The sequence below is a fragment of the Bos indicus genome, chromosome 5 (genome assembly GCF_029378745.1).
Source record: "Bos indicus isolate NIAB-ARS_2022 breed Sahiwal x Tharparkar chromosome 5, NIAB-ARS_B.indTharparkar_mat_pri_1.0, whole genome shotgun sequence".
Lineage (NCBI taxonomy): Eukaryota > Metazoa > Chordata > Mammalia > Artiodactyla > Bovidae > Bos > Bos indicus.
Window position 1 is genome coordinate 27101972 of NC_091764.1, and position 14205 is coordinate 27116176.

The window sequence follows — 14205 nt, forward strand, 5'->3', positions numbered from 1 at the left end:
ATGAACCTGTCTACAAAACAGAGAGACTCAGACACGGAGATCAGACTTGTGGTTGCCAAGGGAGGAGATGGCGGAGGGAGGACTGGGAATTTGGAATTGTCAGGTACAAAGTATTATATACAGGATGGATAAATAAGGTCCTACTGTACAGCAGAGGGAACTATGTTCAATATCCTGTAACGAGCCATAATAGAAAAGAATGTAAAAAGAATAAAAAATGTTTCTATGAAGTAAAAGAAAATGGGATAGTATCTACTCCATTGGGTTGATCATGAGCATTACATGAAACAGCCTGGCAGAGGACCAAGCAAGAAGCAAATTTTGATAGTTGCAATGAACTATTACAGTTATTGACAAGAAACCCACTTATACACACACATCTGTCTTTGGCACAACTTCTTCCTCAGGCTCAGATTTGTACCAAGGAGCACTTGTCAGGTGGGAATTTATCATCGCCAGTTCACAATTCTATTGCAATTTTCCCCACTGCCCTTGGCCCATCTCATCTATTAGCTCCCTCTTATGTCTCTGAGAAGCTGTTTCCCAGAGCCCAGATACTTCCTCTGCCCATACCCCACTCGTATGAAACCCCTGCGCTTAGAGGTGATTTCTGCCTGATCAGAGAGACAGGTCTATCCGGTCAGGGCATTTGTACGCTCACAGTATGAAAACAGACACTGAAGACACAAAATGATATGCAATAACGTCTCAACTTTTATTGATCTCCTGCTCCCCAGGGGACCCTGCTTCTGCGGCCTCAGTGCCTCAGAACTTTGGTGTCTGAGGTCTCAGACACCACTTTGCCATCCACGAGCCTGAGGGTGGTGGTCTTCTGGATGGTTTGCCTGGAGTTGCTGCTGTCCAGAGCGTCGCCAAGACTGTAACAGAAGACAAAGCCCCAGTTATAAACAGCCCCGAAGAGAAAAGAGAAACAAGGAAAATGAAGAAAAATAAGCCTGGCATTACTTCCTAATTCCCCCTTAGCTGCTTAAGCCAAACTCCACCTGTGCCTTAAGAAGAGCTAGGGCCGACACTTGGTCAGTTCTCTTCTCGGGGCATGCACAGAGCACCAGCCCAATGCTCAGTGGGCCAATGAACAGGCATATGGGGGCTTGGGGATAAGTGGTAGCTTGATCCTAGCTTCTAGGGGTAGGAAAAGAGACTCACTCACCTGAAATCCTCCCCATCTTCCAGCAGACGGCGGTAGGTATTGATCTCAGCCTCCAGCTTGACCTTGACATTCAGCAGGGCCTCGTACTCCTGGGTCTGGCGTTGCCCCTCTGCCCGGGTCTGGGCCAGCTCTGACTCCAGGTGCAGGAGGACTCCGTTGAGCTGCTCCATCTGCATGGCATATCGGGCCTCCACTTCCCTCAGGCTGTTCTCCAAGCTGGCCTTCTGCAGGGGCACAGGGAGGAGGGTGGGGTGAGACAGAGTGGAGAGAGAGACTCTGCAGCTTTCAGCCCTCTTTGAAACTTTGTTGAGTGCCTACTATTTGCCAGGCACTAGGCTAGTGGGTAGGAGCAGTGGGAAATGCAATGGGAGAAACAACTGTTCCTAGTGAAAGGAGCTGAGGGTTCTTACCAGATTTCTCATGGAGTCCAGGTCGATCTCCAGGGACTGGACAGTGCGCCTCAGCTCCGTGAGGGTCATCTCAGCAGCTCCTATCTCAGCGGTCTGCGAGGTGACCACTGTGGTGCTCTCCTCAATCTGCAGGGTAGATATGGTCCTCAGGTTCCTCCTTCTCCATCAGCCTCCCTCCCGCACCCTCATGCCTCTGTGCTGAGCCTGGCATCCATCACTCTCTCGTACCTGCTGGGACCAGTACTTGTCCAGCTCCTCTCGGTTCTTCTGAGCCAGCTCGTCATACTGGGCCCGGATGTCTGCCATGATCTTGCTAAGGTCCTGAGGTTTGGGGGCATCCAACTCCACGGTCAGCCCAGAGTTGGCAATCTGGTTTTGTAGACCCTTTACTTCCTAAAAGAGAGAGGGACAAATGTTGAGGAAGGTTTCAGGGTCAGAGCTCTAGGAAGCCTCTTTATCTGTGACTGCCTCTTCCAGGAGTCCTACAGGATCAGTTGGGGAACAGAACTGAGGAATCTTTTGACTTTGCTCTCTGGGCAATGCCAATTCTGGGCTTCTACTCCATATGGGTAAAATGCCCACTGTTAACCACACATGCCTGTTGCTCACAGGTGGTGGTTTCTCTCTCCTTTCTTCACCCTGTCCCTCCATCTACAGACTATTCCTTGCACCTTCCTCCCTCACCATCCTCTATCACATCTCACCTCTACTGCTAGCTGTTTCCACCTTGGTCCTCATCTCATCCTCTCACCCATGTCTTTTTGACCTCACCATGCTCTAATTCCGGTTAACCACTGAGCATGGCAACAGTCTGATTAAGAAGTGCTTAGGCTGGTAGTTCTCAACTTCCCTGTAAGTCTTCTTGTACGTGGCTTGCTCCATCTACTCCCCAACCCTGACTTGTCTTGACCCCCTGGTGGCCAGGGGCCACTGCTTGCCTCCTCATGGTTCTTCTTCATGAAGAGCAGCTCCTCCTTGAGAGCCTCGATCTCAGTCTCCAGCTGCAGCCGGGTGACATTGGTGTCATCGATGACCTTGCGGAGCCCGTGTATGTCACTCTCCACAGACTGGCGCATGGCCAGCTCTGTCTCATACCTACGGGGAGTGGAGGTGATCAGAAGGGCCCCGCCTCTGGTCCCAAACCTTCTCAACCCATGCCACCTCCTAAAAGCAGCCTTATGCACACCAGCCACCTGAAGTCAGGAATCAAGCACTAAGCCTCTGAACACCATTCCTGGCACTTGGGGGGCAGAGTTCTTCACACTGAGTTACATTAAGAATAAATTGATGATGCTTTACTCTCATCCACCCAGCTCCACCCACAACTGAACAAAATCCCCTTGACCCCAGCTTCCTAAACCCCCAGCCTTACTTGACTCTGAAGTCATCAGCAGCAAGACGGGCATTATCAATCTGCAGAACGATGCGGGCGTTGTCCACAGAATTTGCAAAAATCTGGGTATATTGTAAACAGAGGTCGCTCCATGAATAGGTGTTAAGTGATGAGGTGGGCTGAGTGGAGGGTGTTATGTGTCTCTGAAAAAACCTTCCGGGTCCCTGGAATAACCAGAGGCTCTCCTCCTATACTTAGGCCCTTCCATTTGTGCTCCTCATACTGCTCCCTCCCTTCCCGGACTTCCAAATTCCACCTTTCCCTTTCTCCTACTGACTCTCTTTCTAGGCCTCTGCTGGCTGGCCTGTCTACTAAATGAGCAGCTACTGAAAAGTCCTCTCCCAGGTTCCCTCCTGCTGTTTTTAGTGCACCTGCTCAGCGCAGGCCCCATTGGCCTCTCCCACAGGTAGGCCGTGTGTTTACTCCAGGATGACTCAGCCTTAGCCACATCCGCTTAACCCCTCCAACTGTCTTCCAGAAGCTGGAGTGTCTGGGTCCTCTGTGTGGGCCTGTTTCGCCTCCCTGCATGCTGTCCGCTCCTCTGTGAAGCTCCCCCTCCTCTTCCCACTCTCCCCTGTGGAAGCTATCCGTGCCCTTTCACCCACCCTTGGGGTCCCCGTGAAGCGGGGGTGGGGAGGCGGTGTGTGTGGAAATCCGGGACATCCCTAATCCCCGACGGGTGGAGTTGGGGGCGGGGCGGGAGATAGGGAGGGGAGAGGAGTGCATACACCTCCCCCTACTAAAATTCCTATCCTTGGGGTAGGGGGAGGAGAGAGAAGGGAGAGGGTGACTGGAGGGTCACACTGGTTGGGAGTGGGAGCCACTCCCGCCGTGCCCGCTTACCTGAGCCCTCAGGTCCTCGATGATCTTCAGGTAATGCGCCCAGTCTCTGACCTGGGGTCCCTTCTTCTCCAGGTGTTCCCGGATTTTGCTCTCCAGTCTCCGGTTATCCGCCTCCAGGCTCCTCACCTTCTCCAGGTAGGAGGCCAGGCGGTCATTCAGGTCTTGCATGGTCTCCTTCTCGCCCTGGATGCCCCCTACACCCACCAGACCCCCGGCCATCCCGGCGCCCAGGTTCCCGGACCCCCAGCCGCCCCGGACGCTGGTGGTGCGGGACACGGAGATCCGGGAGCCCGAGCCCCCGGCGCCTGCATAGACGCTGGCCGCGCTGCTGACCGGTCGGACCCGGTGGCCCGACGACTGCACGGAGCCCAGGGACCGGTAGTTGGAGAAGGTGGATTGGGTGCTGAAGCTCATGATGCTTGTTCGCGAGGAAAGAGCGAGGCCAGGACTCAGGTGCTGGGTCGTGGAGTGTGTGAGGTCCGCAACTCAAGTTATAGCTCCCAGGGATGGGGGCGGGGGTGGGGAACGGCCCGGCAAGCCCCGCCCCCGCCATCAGAGTCGCCGCGGAAGCCTGGGTCACAGGTGGGACCGCGGGGACTTGGCGCCCTCGGTTCCTCACCCTCCCGGCCTTTCCCCGCCCCCTCTGCACCGCCCCACCAAGGCCTCCCTCCACCCCCCAGGGAGGAGGTGAGTGAGTGGGACCGGGCCTGCCAAGGGCAGAAGGTGAAGTTGACTCTGGCAGCTGGGATTTCAGGGCAGGAAATGACGTTATTGTACCCCCCTTTCCCAGGTGGAGGGAGGTACTGGCCTCGTAGAGAATTTGGGGGATGAGTGTCGAGTTGTGTGTGTCCTTGTCCTCAGCCTGCAGGCCAAGTTCTCGCCTGCAGGGGGCGTCTCGGGGGAAATCCCAAAGCCCCAGGAGTCTTGGGGAAGAAAAGCTGGGGGCTGGCAGAGAGGAAGAGAGACGCCATCCTGAGCTTCAAGTCCCGCTGGTTTACTCTCGCCCCTCCTGCCCGTTGTTCCCTAGCACACACTCAGACGTGTGCTGTCATTGCCCACAGACACACTCACTCACCAGTTACACTGACTCCCGAAAACTCACCCTGAACCTCCCCTCCCCTGTGCCTCAGCTCACTCCCATGGAGGTCTGGTCTACTTGGGAGTGCTTTGTGGTCTCAGCTGGAGTCCTCACTTCAACACACCTGTGTATCAGCCTTACCCACACCCTTGGGTAAACAATTTCTGAGCACTCGCAGTTCAACAAATATTTGTTAGGCACCTACTGTGTGTCAGGCCCTGCTCTAATTGCCTGGACAGCAGCAGGGAGAAAAGACCAGTAATCCCTCATGGAGACTGTCTGAGAGGAGAAACATTCTAGCTGAGACTCAGCCCTGGTGGCCAGCTCTCTCTCCCCTTACCAGGACTTTTCTGCAGGCCCCCTGCTTCTCCTCCAAAGGCTCTCTGAATCCCATGCCTGTCTCCAGGGGGCTGCCTCCTCCAGGAAACTTATGTCAGGACATGGGTGAGACGATGGAGGTAGGGAAGTACCCTTTTCCCCTTCACCTCAGAACCTGGATGGTGACCCCCTACTGAATGAACTGGAGGAATCCTGAGATACTGGGCCTTCAAGTCTGTCACCACCGCCAGCTCGTTTGGCTGGCAGGGCCTGGCATTACAGGCCTGTCTGTACTCTTTGCTCTGGAGTGGACCTATCGATTCTTATCGAGCTGCCAGCTGAACTGAAGAGAAGGGGGCAGACAGGAAAGGAGGCCTGGGAAGAGAAGGAGTCCCAGGAATAATTAGGTCGGTGGACGAGGCAGGCACAGGTCAAATGAGGGACTTGGCCCTGGATCATCCCAGTCCTGGCATCCTCTGCTGGGGCGAGGCCCCTACCCAGCGCCCCGCACCAGCAGGAGCTGGCTAGGGGAGGTCAGAGTAGGAAATGGCCAGGGGAGGGTTAGGGTCTGCTGAAGGCCAAGAGGCAAATGAAATGCAAATTTGCATACAAATGAATGACCACTAGGTTTGCCTGGAAGATTTCTGGGAGCTTAGAAGTCCCAGCCAGTCAAAGGGGTTTCTCCTGCTTTCACCTTCACATTCTCCCACGAGGTTCCAGAATTGTCTTGTTGTGTAGAATTGCACAATAAGGGGTAGAGATTACATATATGAGGTATTGCCTTTGCTGTTTTTGCTTAACTTGAAGTCAGCCAATTTGGGTACGTTGCCAGCTGTGTGACCTTGGGGAAGTTACTTGACTAGGCACTTCAGTTTCTTCTCTTGTAAAAGGAGAAGAAAGCAAGCGTGACCAGTCTATCTCCTGGGATGGCAGTGGATACTTATGTTAATTATCACTCACTCATTCACTGAACAAATGCTGTTTACTTACTATTGGGTAAATCTCCAAAAGGGCAGATGTCTCCAGGATATAAGGACTCTTTCTAAGTCACTTAAGACCCCTGGGGGACTTTGAATTCCAACGGGGATCAGGTCCAGATCTAAGGGTTCTTATCTAAGCTCTTTCCAGATCATTCTCTGACTGCTGCCTGACTCCAACAGCCTGGGACATTTTGGGGCCTGGGGAGGGAGGCGCTGTCTGGGGGTGGTGGAGGAGCACTGCCAGCTGGGTCTTATCTCCCGTAGCTGATGTTAGTGACCACATTCCTGACCTCTTGCAGCAGTGGGGCAGATACCGACCTCAGGTTTCCAGCACCAGCCTGCCCTTTTCCACCACATCTAGATTGCTCTGTGGTTCAGAGCCTTTTCACTTTTATCTGAGTGTCTCTGGGAGAGCTGGGGAGGGGGCATTTTTGAGCACCCTGGTTCCCAGCACTGAGGCTCTGAGTTGGGGGTGGGAGGCCAGGTGGGAAGGGGGATGGGTGATAGTGAGGCCAGTCCCGGGTGAAGGGGGAGCAGGAGGGGCCCTGCTGAGAGAGGCCAGAACAAAGACATTGAAGAGAAGGCTAGCTGAGTAAAGAGACTTGGCTGAGGTGGGGGTCCTGAAGGAGGGGAAATGGTCCCCACCCCCATCCTGCCCTGGGTTCCGGTGTCCTGCTGAGGGGTCGCTGGGGAGCTGGGAACCTGAGAGACAGGTTTAATTCCTGAGTAAATTCTGAGATGACCCTGATAAGGAGGGGTCAGCTCTTTCCTTCCCCCTCCTGGCACTCTCCCAGGGAGGGCGGGAGCCACAGCCCTGGGAGAACTAGATAGTGGGGGGATTAAGGGATTGGGGGATCATGAGGGCCTGGAGCCCCTTAGGCTTTGCTTTATCATTTAGGCTATAAATTTTGTACCCAACCCTGAGGAGGTGGTTGTTTAGAAAAGGAACTGAAATGTGAGGGTGGGGGTCTATGGCGGGGAGTTATGGGGTGGGGTGAGGATTGGGCACGTGTCTGATTCTCCTCATCTTCTCCAACAACTGAAGGATAGAGAATGACTCCAGACAGGATTTCCAAAAGTGTGTGTGTTACAGGCAGTGAGAGGTCCTTGCAGGGACAGTAGGGGGCAGTGAGGCGGGTGAGCAGTTGGCCTAGGAGGCTCCCTTCAGCTCCCCTCAGTGGAGGGCCTGGCTTGCAGGCTGCCCACAGGAGGACTGCAAGGGGTGCTGAGTCAGGGGCAAAGCCTGAGAGGAAGAGAATAGACAGGGGAGGGGGCGGGAGTGAAACCCGAGGGAAAAGAGTCTGAGGCTGTGTGAGAATTCCTGGCATGTAAGGGAAGCTCCCTAAGTGACTTTGATTCAAACCATTAATGAAAAGGGGGTTCTAGGAGAGGCAGTGGTGGGGGTGGGGGTCAGGAAATGTGGTTAGGAAGGCTGTGGAGGCCGGTGGGATGATGGGGATGGCAACTGGGTTGGGAGCAGGAACCCATGAGAATCCCTCATGACTTTTGGGAATTTCTTTGAAAGTGTCCCTGCCCGCTGTGGAGGCCCTGGACCTGCCTGTCCAGTGTCAGTAGCAGAGGGCTTCTGAGGGTTCTGTCCAGGCCCTGTCCCTCGGGTTCGGAAGATCAAAGAAGGCTCTGGTACTTTTATATCATTGCTTCAGTTGGATTTGTATCCTGGCTTATTTTCCAGGGATAAAGGTCAGCCCTGAGAAGCATTTAGCTGTCCAGGAATCTCCAGTGATAAAGCTCAGAGAAATCGGGCCCTTCCGGAGTCCCCTCAGCTCCCTGGGGTCCCCTGCAGTCTCCTCTGACAAAGGCAGCTCTCACCTACCAGGGCAGGGGTGGCCGCTCCTATTCTTATAACCTCTTCCCCTTCCCTACTTCTGCCCCTGGTGCTCCTGGTCACTCTCCAGGTACCTCAATGCCATCCCCCAGCCCATCACCTCTTTTCAGTCTGCCAAGAGGTGGGTGTCCAAAGACCTGGGTTCAGGGTTCCACTGCTGGCTGGGTGAGCTTGGGCAAATTTACCTGCCTTGGTCTCTTCAGTTGTAGAATAAGGATAGGAGTTATATGTACAACTAGAGTTTTCATGAGGATCAAATGTGACAGTCTGCCTGGAAGAGCTTGGACAGCAGAATAAGCTAGTCAGTTTCCTTTCTTTTCTGGTTTGCCCGCATTTATTCCTTTTCTTCCCAGACCCTTTATTTCACTCTCACTACCTTCTAGCCTTCTGCTCCCTGCTCGTCACTATTTCTTTTACTTTCATCTTGAGCACGGGGCAGGGTGACTAAAACTGAGTCTATGGAAAAGGGATGAAATGGAAAAGTAGAGTGTCTGAGAACCATTTCAAACTCGTCCCATCAACGTCCACATCTCTATCAGCCTCTCTCGCTTTGGCTTTGAACCTGGCAGATCTACCAGCAATGTCTGGGGAAACTGGCAGCTAGACAAGCAGCGTTACAGCTTGAGTGAGGCATGGGGTATGGAATGCAGCTTATGGGGCCAAGGCTAGCCCTCAGGGCCTTTGCACAAACTGGAGGAAGTCAGCTTCCTTGTCTCTTTGGCCTGGTGCCCTTGTGCAATGACCGACTTGCACAGGCAGATGTGGTAGCCCTGTCTGAAGCCACCCCCCTTGGGGATTTGGGGAAAACCCTGGTGTGGATGAGCTGGCCTGTGATAAAAGATCAGACAAAAAAAGTGGGCCGAGTCTGCACAAAGGGACCCAAGGCAAGAAGAGGAGGAAGAGACAGAGGAAAAAGAGAGGAGAAAGGAGAGGAGGTCCAGATGCCTGTCCGCTCCCAAAAGAGACCAGGGGAGAGGGCTGTCATGAAAGCCAAAGAGAAGGAATTTCAAGGAGGGGCGGACACACACAGAGATCAAGGGGGCTGAGGACAAGCACAGCACTTCCGATAAAGCGATGGAGACCAAAGCCAGGTGCTGAAAGGACAAGGTGTAAGTGGTTAGTGCTGAGTGGAAGCAGAATGTCAACTTTTCTTTTTAAGAAGTTTGGGGTAATTCCCTGGTAGTCCAGGGGTTAGGACTTTGAGCTTCCACTGCTGGGGTCCAGGTTCAATTCCTGGTCGGGGAGCTAAAATCCTGGACTGAGTGGTTGAGTGGCATTGCCAAAAGAATGTTTGTATATACATGAACATATATATGTATGTATATACAAACTTTTTGTGTGTATATATATATATGTATAATATGTATGTGTGTAGATTTTGTTTGTTTAGCTGTTTAGTCTCTAAGTCATGTCCAACTCTTTTGTGACCCCATGGATCCCATAGACTGTAGCCCTCCAGGCTTCTCTTGTCAATGGGATTTCCCAGGCGAGAATACTGGAGTGAGTGGGTTGCCATTTCCTTCTCCTGGAGATATTCCCAACCCAGGGATCCAAGCTGGGTCTCCTGCATTGCAGACAGATTCGTTACCATCTGAGCCACCAGGGAAGCTCCGTGTGTGTATCTTTTTTAAAAATAGTTTTATGTATTGTTGGCTGGGCTGGGTCTTCCTTGCTGCATGGGCTTTCTCTAGCTGCAATTCGTGGGCTTCTCGTTGCAGTGGCTTTTTTGTTGCAGAGCATGGGCTTAGTAGTTGTGGCACATAGGCTTAGTTGTCCAGCAGTATGTGGAATCTTTCCCGACCAGGGGTCGAACCTGTGTCCCCTGCATTGGCAGGCAGATGCTTTACCACTGAGCCACCAGGGAAGCCTCCTGTGTGTGTATCTTTAAACAATAAAGAAACCGCCTGCAATGCAATAACTGGGTTCAACTAAGTTTGTCAGGGATGGAAAGGAGAAAATGGGGTGATATCTTGGTGTAGGTAGCAAGGTTGATGAAAGGTGTCCTCAGGATAGTACTTGGTACTCTTTAGCCAGGCTGATCAACAATTAAACAAGCGATGACAATGGAGTGAGGTTGGCGCTGTGCCTAAGAGGCTGGAGGACCTGACATTTCAGCTGGACCCTGAAGAGTGCTAGTGCTAGCAGGTGGCACACCTGGGGTTTGCCTGATGTAACCTCTACGTGTCTCTGCCTCCCCCCAGTGTGAAGAGCAGGACAGACGAAAGGAGTCTATGTCTACATGCATGTGGTACACTAGGTTATGTGAATGGTTTTGAAATCCCAGTGAAGGTCACATAACATGGCTATGATGAGGTCAGCCACATAAGAATCTGTATCCTCAGGGAATATCTTGCTGAAAGAGGGAGGGAGTGGTGGAAACTCAGAAGCAAGGGAATCTAGGCTTACCACATTGTTGAAATAGACTCTTGGGGGTGGGTTGAGTGGGAAAGCTAAGGCAAAGAAAACCTCAGATGAAAAGGAGTTTAGGGCTTGGGAGCTGACATGACGGATGGCAGCAGCTGTCTGGAAAACAAGGGAGCGTGCAATGTGGTGTGTCAGAGAGGAGACTGTCAGAATTTGAGGTCAGAGCTGATATCATTCTAGCGTGGCCAAAGGTGCTGAAAATCACCTAGTTAAGCATCTTAAGGAAAAGAAAGGATAGGGAAAAAAGCATACATTTTAGAGTCAAACAGATCTAATGTTCTAGTTCTGTTGTTTGCCTGCTGAGTGACGTCGTTCATGTCAGTACCCAAGCCAGTGAACTTCTCTGTCTAACAGTTTCCTCATCTGTTGCAGGAATTAAACCAGCCTGGTAGGGCCTGGAGCATCACAGGTGCTCCCCTGCCTCCTTCTTCTGGAAGAATTATCAGCACGGAGGTTCAAGTCTCTCAGTTTGGTTCAGTTCCACAGTGAGCTGGGGATACAGAGATAAATAAGAATTAACAGCGATAATCAAGGAGAAGACTATTAGAGGGGACAGATAACTGTATGATACGTGCTATGAAACGTCCTGAAGTACTATCAGAAGATGGAATAATTCATCCATTCATTAACAATTTATAAGGCAACTGTTTTGTTCCAGCCATGTTCTAGGCTTTGAGGGTACAGCAAAGAAAAGTCAGATGAGGTTGTTGCTCTTACAGAGGTCACATTTTATGTGTTGAAGGATTGGGATCATGGAGAACCTCATGTAGGAGGGAATGCGCTGAACTTCAAAAAATGAGCAGGAACTTGCTAGAGAAACGAGGGGGTCAGGAGAACTCTTTCCAGGTAAAACAACCGGCACTGAGACCGGTTACAGTCTCCAACAGAGTCCCCTCCTCTGAGTTTCAGATCTGTATCTCCTGAACATCACTGGGTATGGTAGCCAGTTGATTTCCAATAAATCTTTTTTCATGTTTTTACCTTTTTATTTTTGGCCTCACCTGGAAGCTTGTAGGATCTTTGAACCCATGCCCTCGACAGTGAAAGCATGACATCCTAAACACTGGAATTCCCAAAGAAATCTTAAAGCTATTAGATTTAAGGCATCTGTTTTTTTTTTTCCTCTTTCTTTAAAAAAATTCAGGAATAAAAGCACCATATGACCCAGCAATCCCACTCCTAGGACTATACCCTGAGGAAACCAAAATTGAAAAAGACACATGTATCCCATTGTTCATTGCAGCACTATTTACAACAGCTAGAACAGGGAAGCAACCTAGATGTCCATCGACAGATGAATGGATAAAGAAGCTGTGGTACATATACACAGTGGGATATTACTCAGCCATAAAAAGGAACGCATTTGAGTGAGTTCTAATGAGGTGGATGAACCTAGAACCTATTATACAGAGTGAAGTGAGTCAGAAAGAGAAAGATAAATATCATATTCTAATGCATATATATGGAATCTAGAAAAATGGTACTGAAGAGTTTATTTATAGGGCAGCAATGGAGAAATAGACATAGAGAATAGACTTATGGACATGTGGAGAGGGAAGGAGAGGGGAGTTGTATGGAAAGAGTAACATGGAAACTTACATTACCATATGTAAAATAGACAGCCAATGGGGAATTTGCTGTATGGCTAAGAAACTCAAATAGGGGCTCTGTATCAACATAGAGAGGTGGGATGGGGAGGGAGATGGGAGGAAGTTCAAAAGGGAGGGGATTATATGTATACATATGGCTGATTCATGTTGAGGTTTGACAGGAAACAACGGAATTCTGTAGAGCAATTATCCTTCAATTAAAAAATAAATAAATTGAAAAATTCAGATTTATTGAGGTACAATCTGCATACAATAATGTTCACTCTTTTAGGGATACAGTTCGATGGGTTTTGACAAATAATACAGTTATAGATCTGCCACCATAAATCAAGATATAAAACTTTTAATCACCTCAAAAAGTCCCATTGTACTCTTTCATAGTCAATCTCCCTCGCCCACCCCCAACTCCAGCAACCATCAATCTGCTCCTATCATTTTTCCTTTTTCAGAATGCCATGTAAATTGAATCAAACAATATGTAGCCGTTTGTCTCTTAGCATGATGCTTTTGTGTTTCATCAATGTTATTGTGTGTATCAGCAGCTTGTTCTTTTTTATTGCTTATTTGTTGTTTAGTTGATAAAGTTTATCTGATTCTTTTTGCGACCCCGTGGACTTAGCCCACCAGGCTTCTCTGTCCATGGGATGTTCTAGGCAAGCATACTGGAGTGGGTTGCCGTATCCTACTCCAGGAGATCTTCCCGACCCAGGGATTGAACCCGTGTCTCCTGTATTGTCAGGCAGAATCTTTACCACTAAGCCACCAGGGAATGTTGCTGTATAGTAGTCCATTTTGTGGAAGTACATAGCTTGTTTATTCATTCACCAGTACATGGATATTTGAGTTGTCTTGAGTTTTTAGTAGTTATGAATAAAGCTGTTATAAATATTTGTGTATAGCTCCCAGTGTGGGTTTATGTTTTCATTTCTCCTGGATAAGAGAAATGGGATGGTGGGTTGTGTGATAAGTATATGTTTAACTTTATAAGAAACTGCCAAACTATTTTTTTTCAATTGAAATATAGTCAATTTACAATATTGTGTTCAAGCTGTTTTCTAAAGTGGCTGTGCCATTTTGCATTGCCACTAGTAATGTATGAGAGTTCCAATTGCTCTGCACCCTCACCAGCTCTTTTTATTATCTTCTTTTTTTTTTCTTTTTAAAAACTAACCTTCCCTGGTGATAATTTCTCATCAGTTTTCTTTCTTTTTTTAAAAAGATCATTATTATTTTTTATTTTTGGCTGCCCTGGGTCTTTATTGCTGCACTCAGGCTTTCTCTGGTTGTGACCAGTGGGGGCTACTCCCTCGTGGAGCACGGGCACCAGAACACAGGCTTCAGTAGTTGTGGGCATGGGCCCAGTAGTTATGGCACGCAGGCTTAGTTGCTCCACAGCATGTGGAATTGTCCTCAACCAGGAATCAAACTCATGTTGCCTGCACTGACACATGGCTTCTTAATCACTGGACCACCAGGGAAGTCTTATTATTATTATTTTTGTTGCTGTGCCATATGGCATGTGGTATCTTCCCTGACTAGGGATCAAACCCTGTTTCCTGCATTGGAATTGGAAACACAGAGTCTTAGCCATTGGACTACCAGAAATGTTCTGTTTATTTATTTTTTTTTAATTATAGTTTTTTTTGTGTGTGTGGTGGGTGCATAGTAATATCCCATGGTAGCTTTAATTTGTATTTTCGTAATGACTAATGACATTGAGCATCTTTTTTATGCACCTTTGTTGCCATGTATACCTCTTTGATGAGGTGTCTGTGCAAAAGATTTGGCTTAATCTCCAAAATACACAAATAGCTCATACAAGTCAACAATAAACGACCCAAACAACTCAATCAAAAACTGGACAGAAGACCTTAACAGACATTTCTCCAAAGAAGAAATGCAAATGGCCGGTAGACACATGAAAAAATGCTCAACATCACTAATTACTAGAGAAATGCAAATTAAAACTACAATGAGGTAATTCCTGACACAGGTCAGAATGTCCATCTTAAAAGTCTACAAGGTTTCCCTCGTGGCTCAGTGGCAAAGAATTCACCTGCCAATGCTGGAGACACGGGTTCGATCCCTGATTTGGGAAGATCCCACGTGCCACAGAGCAGCTAAGCCCACGC

The 14205-nt window shown here is 49.6% G+C and overlaps 1 protein-coding gene across 1 annotated transcript; it reads right to left on the reverse strand.

Moving 5' to 3' along the window:
* Nucleotides 1–691: 691 nt before the first annotated feature.
* KRT18 (keratin 18) lies at nt 692–4426 on the reverse strand. The gene is made up of 7 exons (XM_019960501.2): nt 3818–4426; nt 2954–3036; nt 2520–2676; nt 1810–1974; nt 1582–1707; nt 1172–1395; nt 692–878 (listed from the first exon to the last, which is right to left on the reverse strand). Exons 1-7 carry the CDS (start codon nt 4229–4231, stop codon nt 758–760), a joined length of 1290 nt encoding a protein of 429 aa, XP_019816060.2. The 5' UTR covers nt 4232–4426; the 3' UTR covers nt 692–757.
* Between the last annotated feature and the right edge of the window lie 9779 nt (nt 4427–14205).

Excerpts from the sequence above, each read along its gene's own strand:
- KRT18 (XM_019960501.2), bottom strand. The coding sequence starts at position 4,231 with ATGAGCTTCAGCACCCAATCCACCTTCTCCAACTACCGGTCCCTGGGC. Across the intron at positions 3,037-3,817 it reads TCGAGGACCTGAGGGCTCAG|ATTTTTGCAAATTCTGTGGA; the intron begins GTAAGCGGGCAC and ends CAATATACCCAG. Across the intron at positions 1,396-1,581 it reads TGGACTCCATGAGAAATCTG|AAGGCCAGCTTGGAGAACAG; the intron begins GTAAGAACCCTC and ends GTGCCCCTGCAG.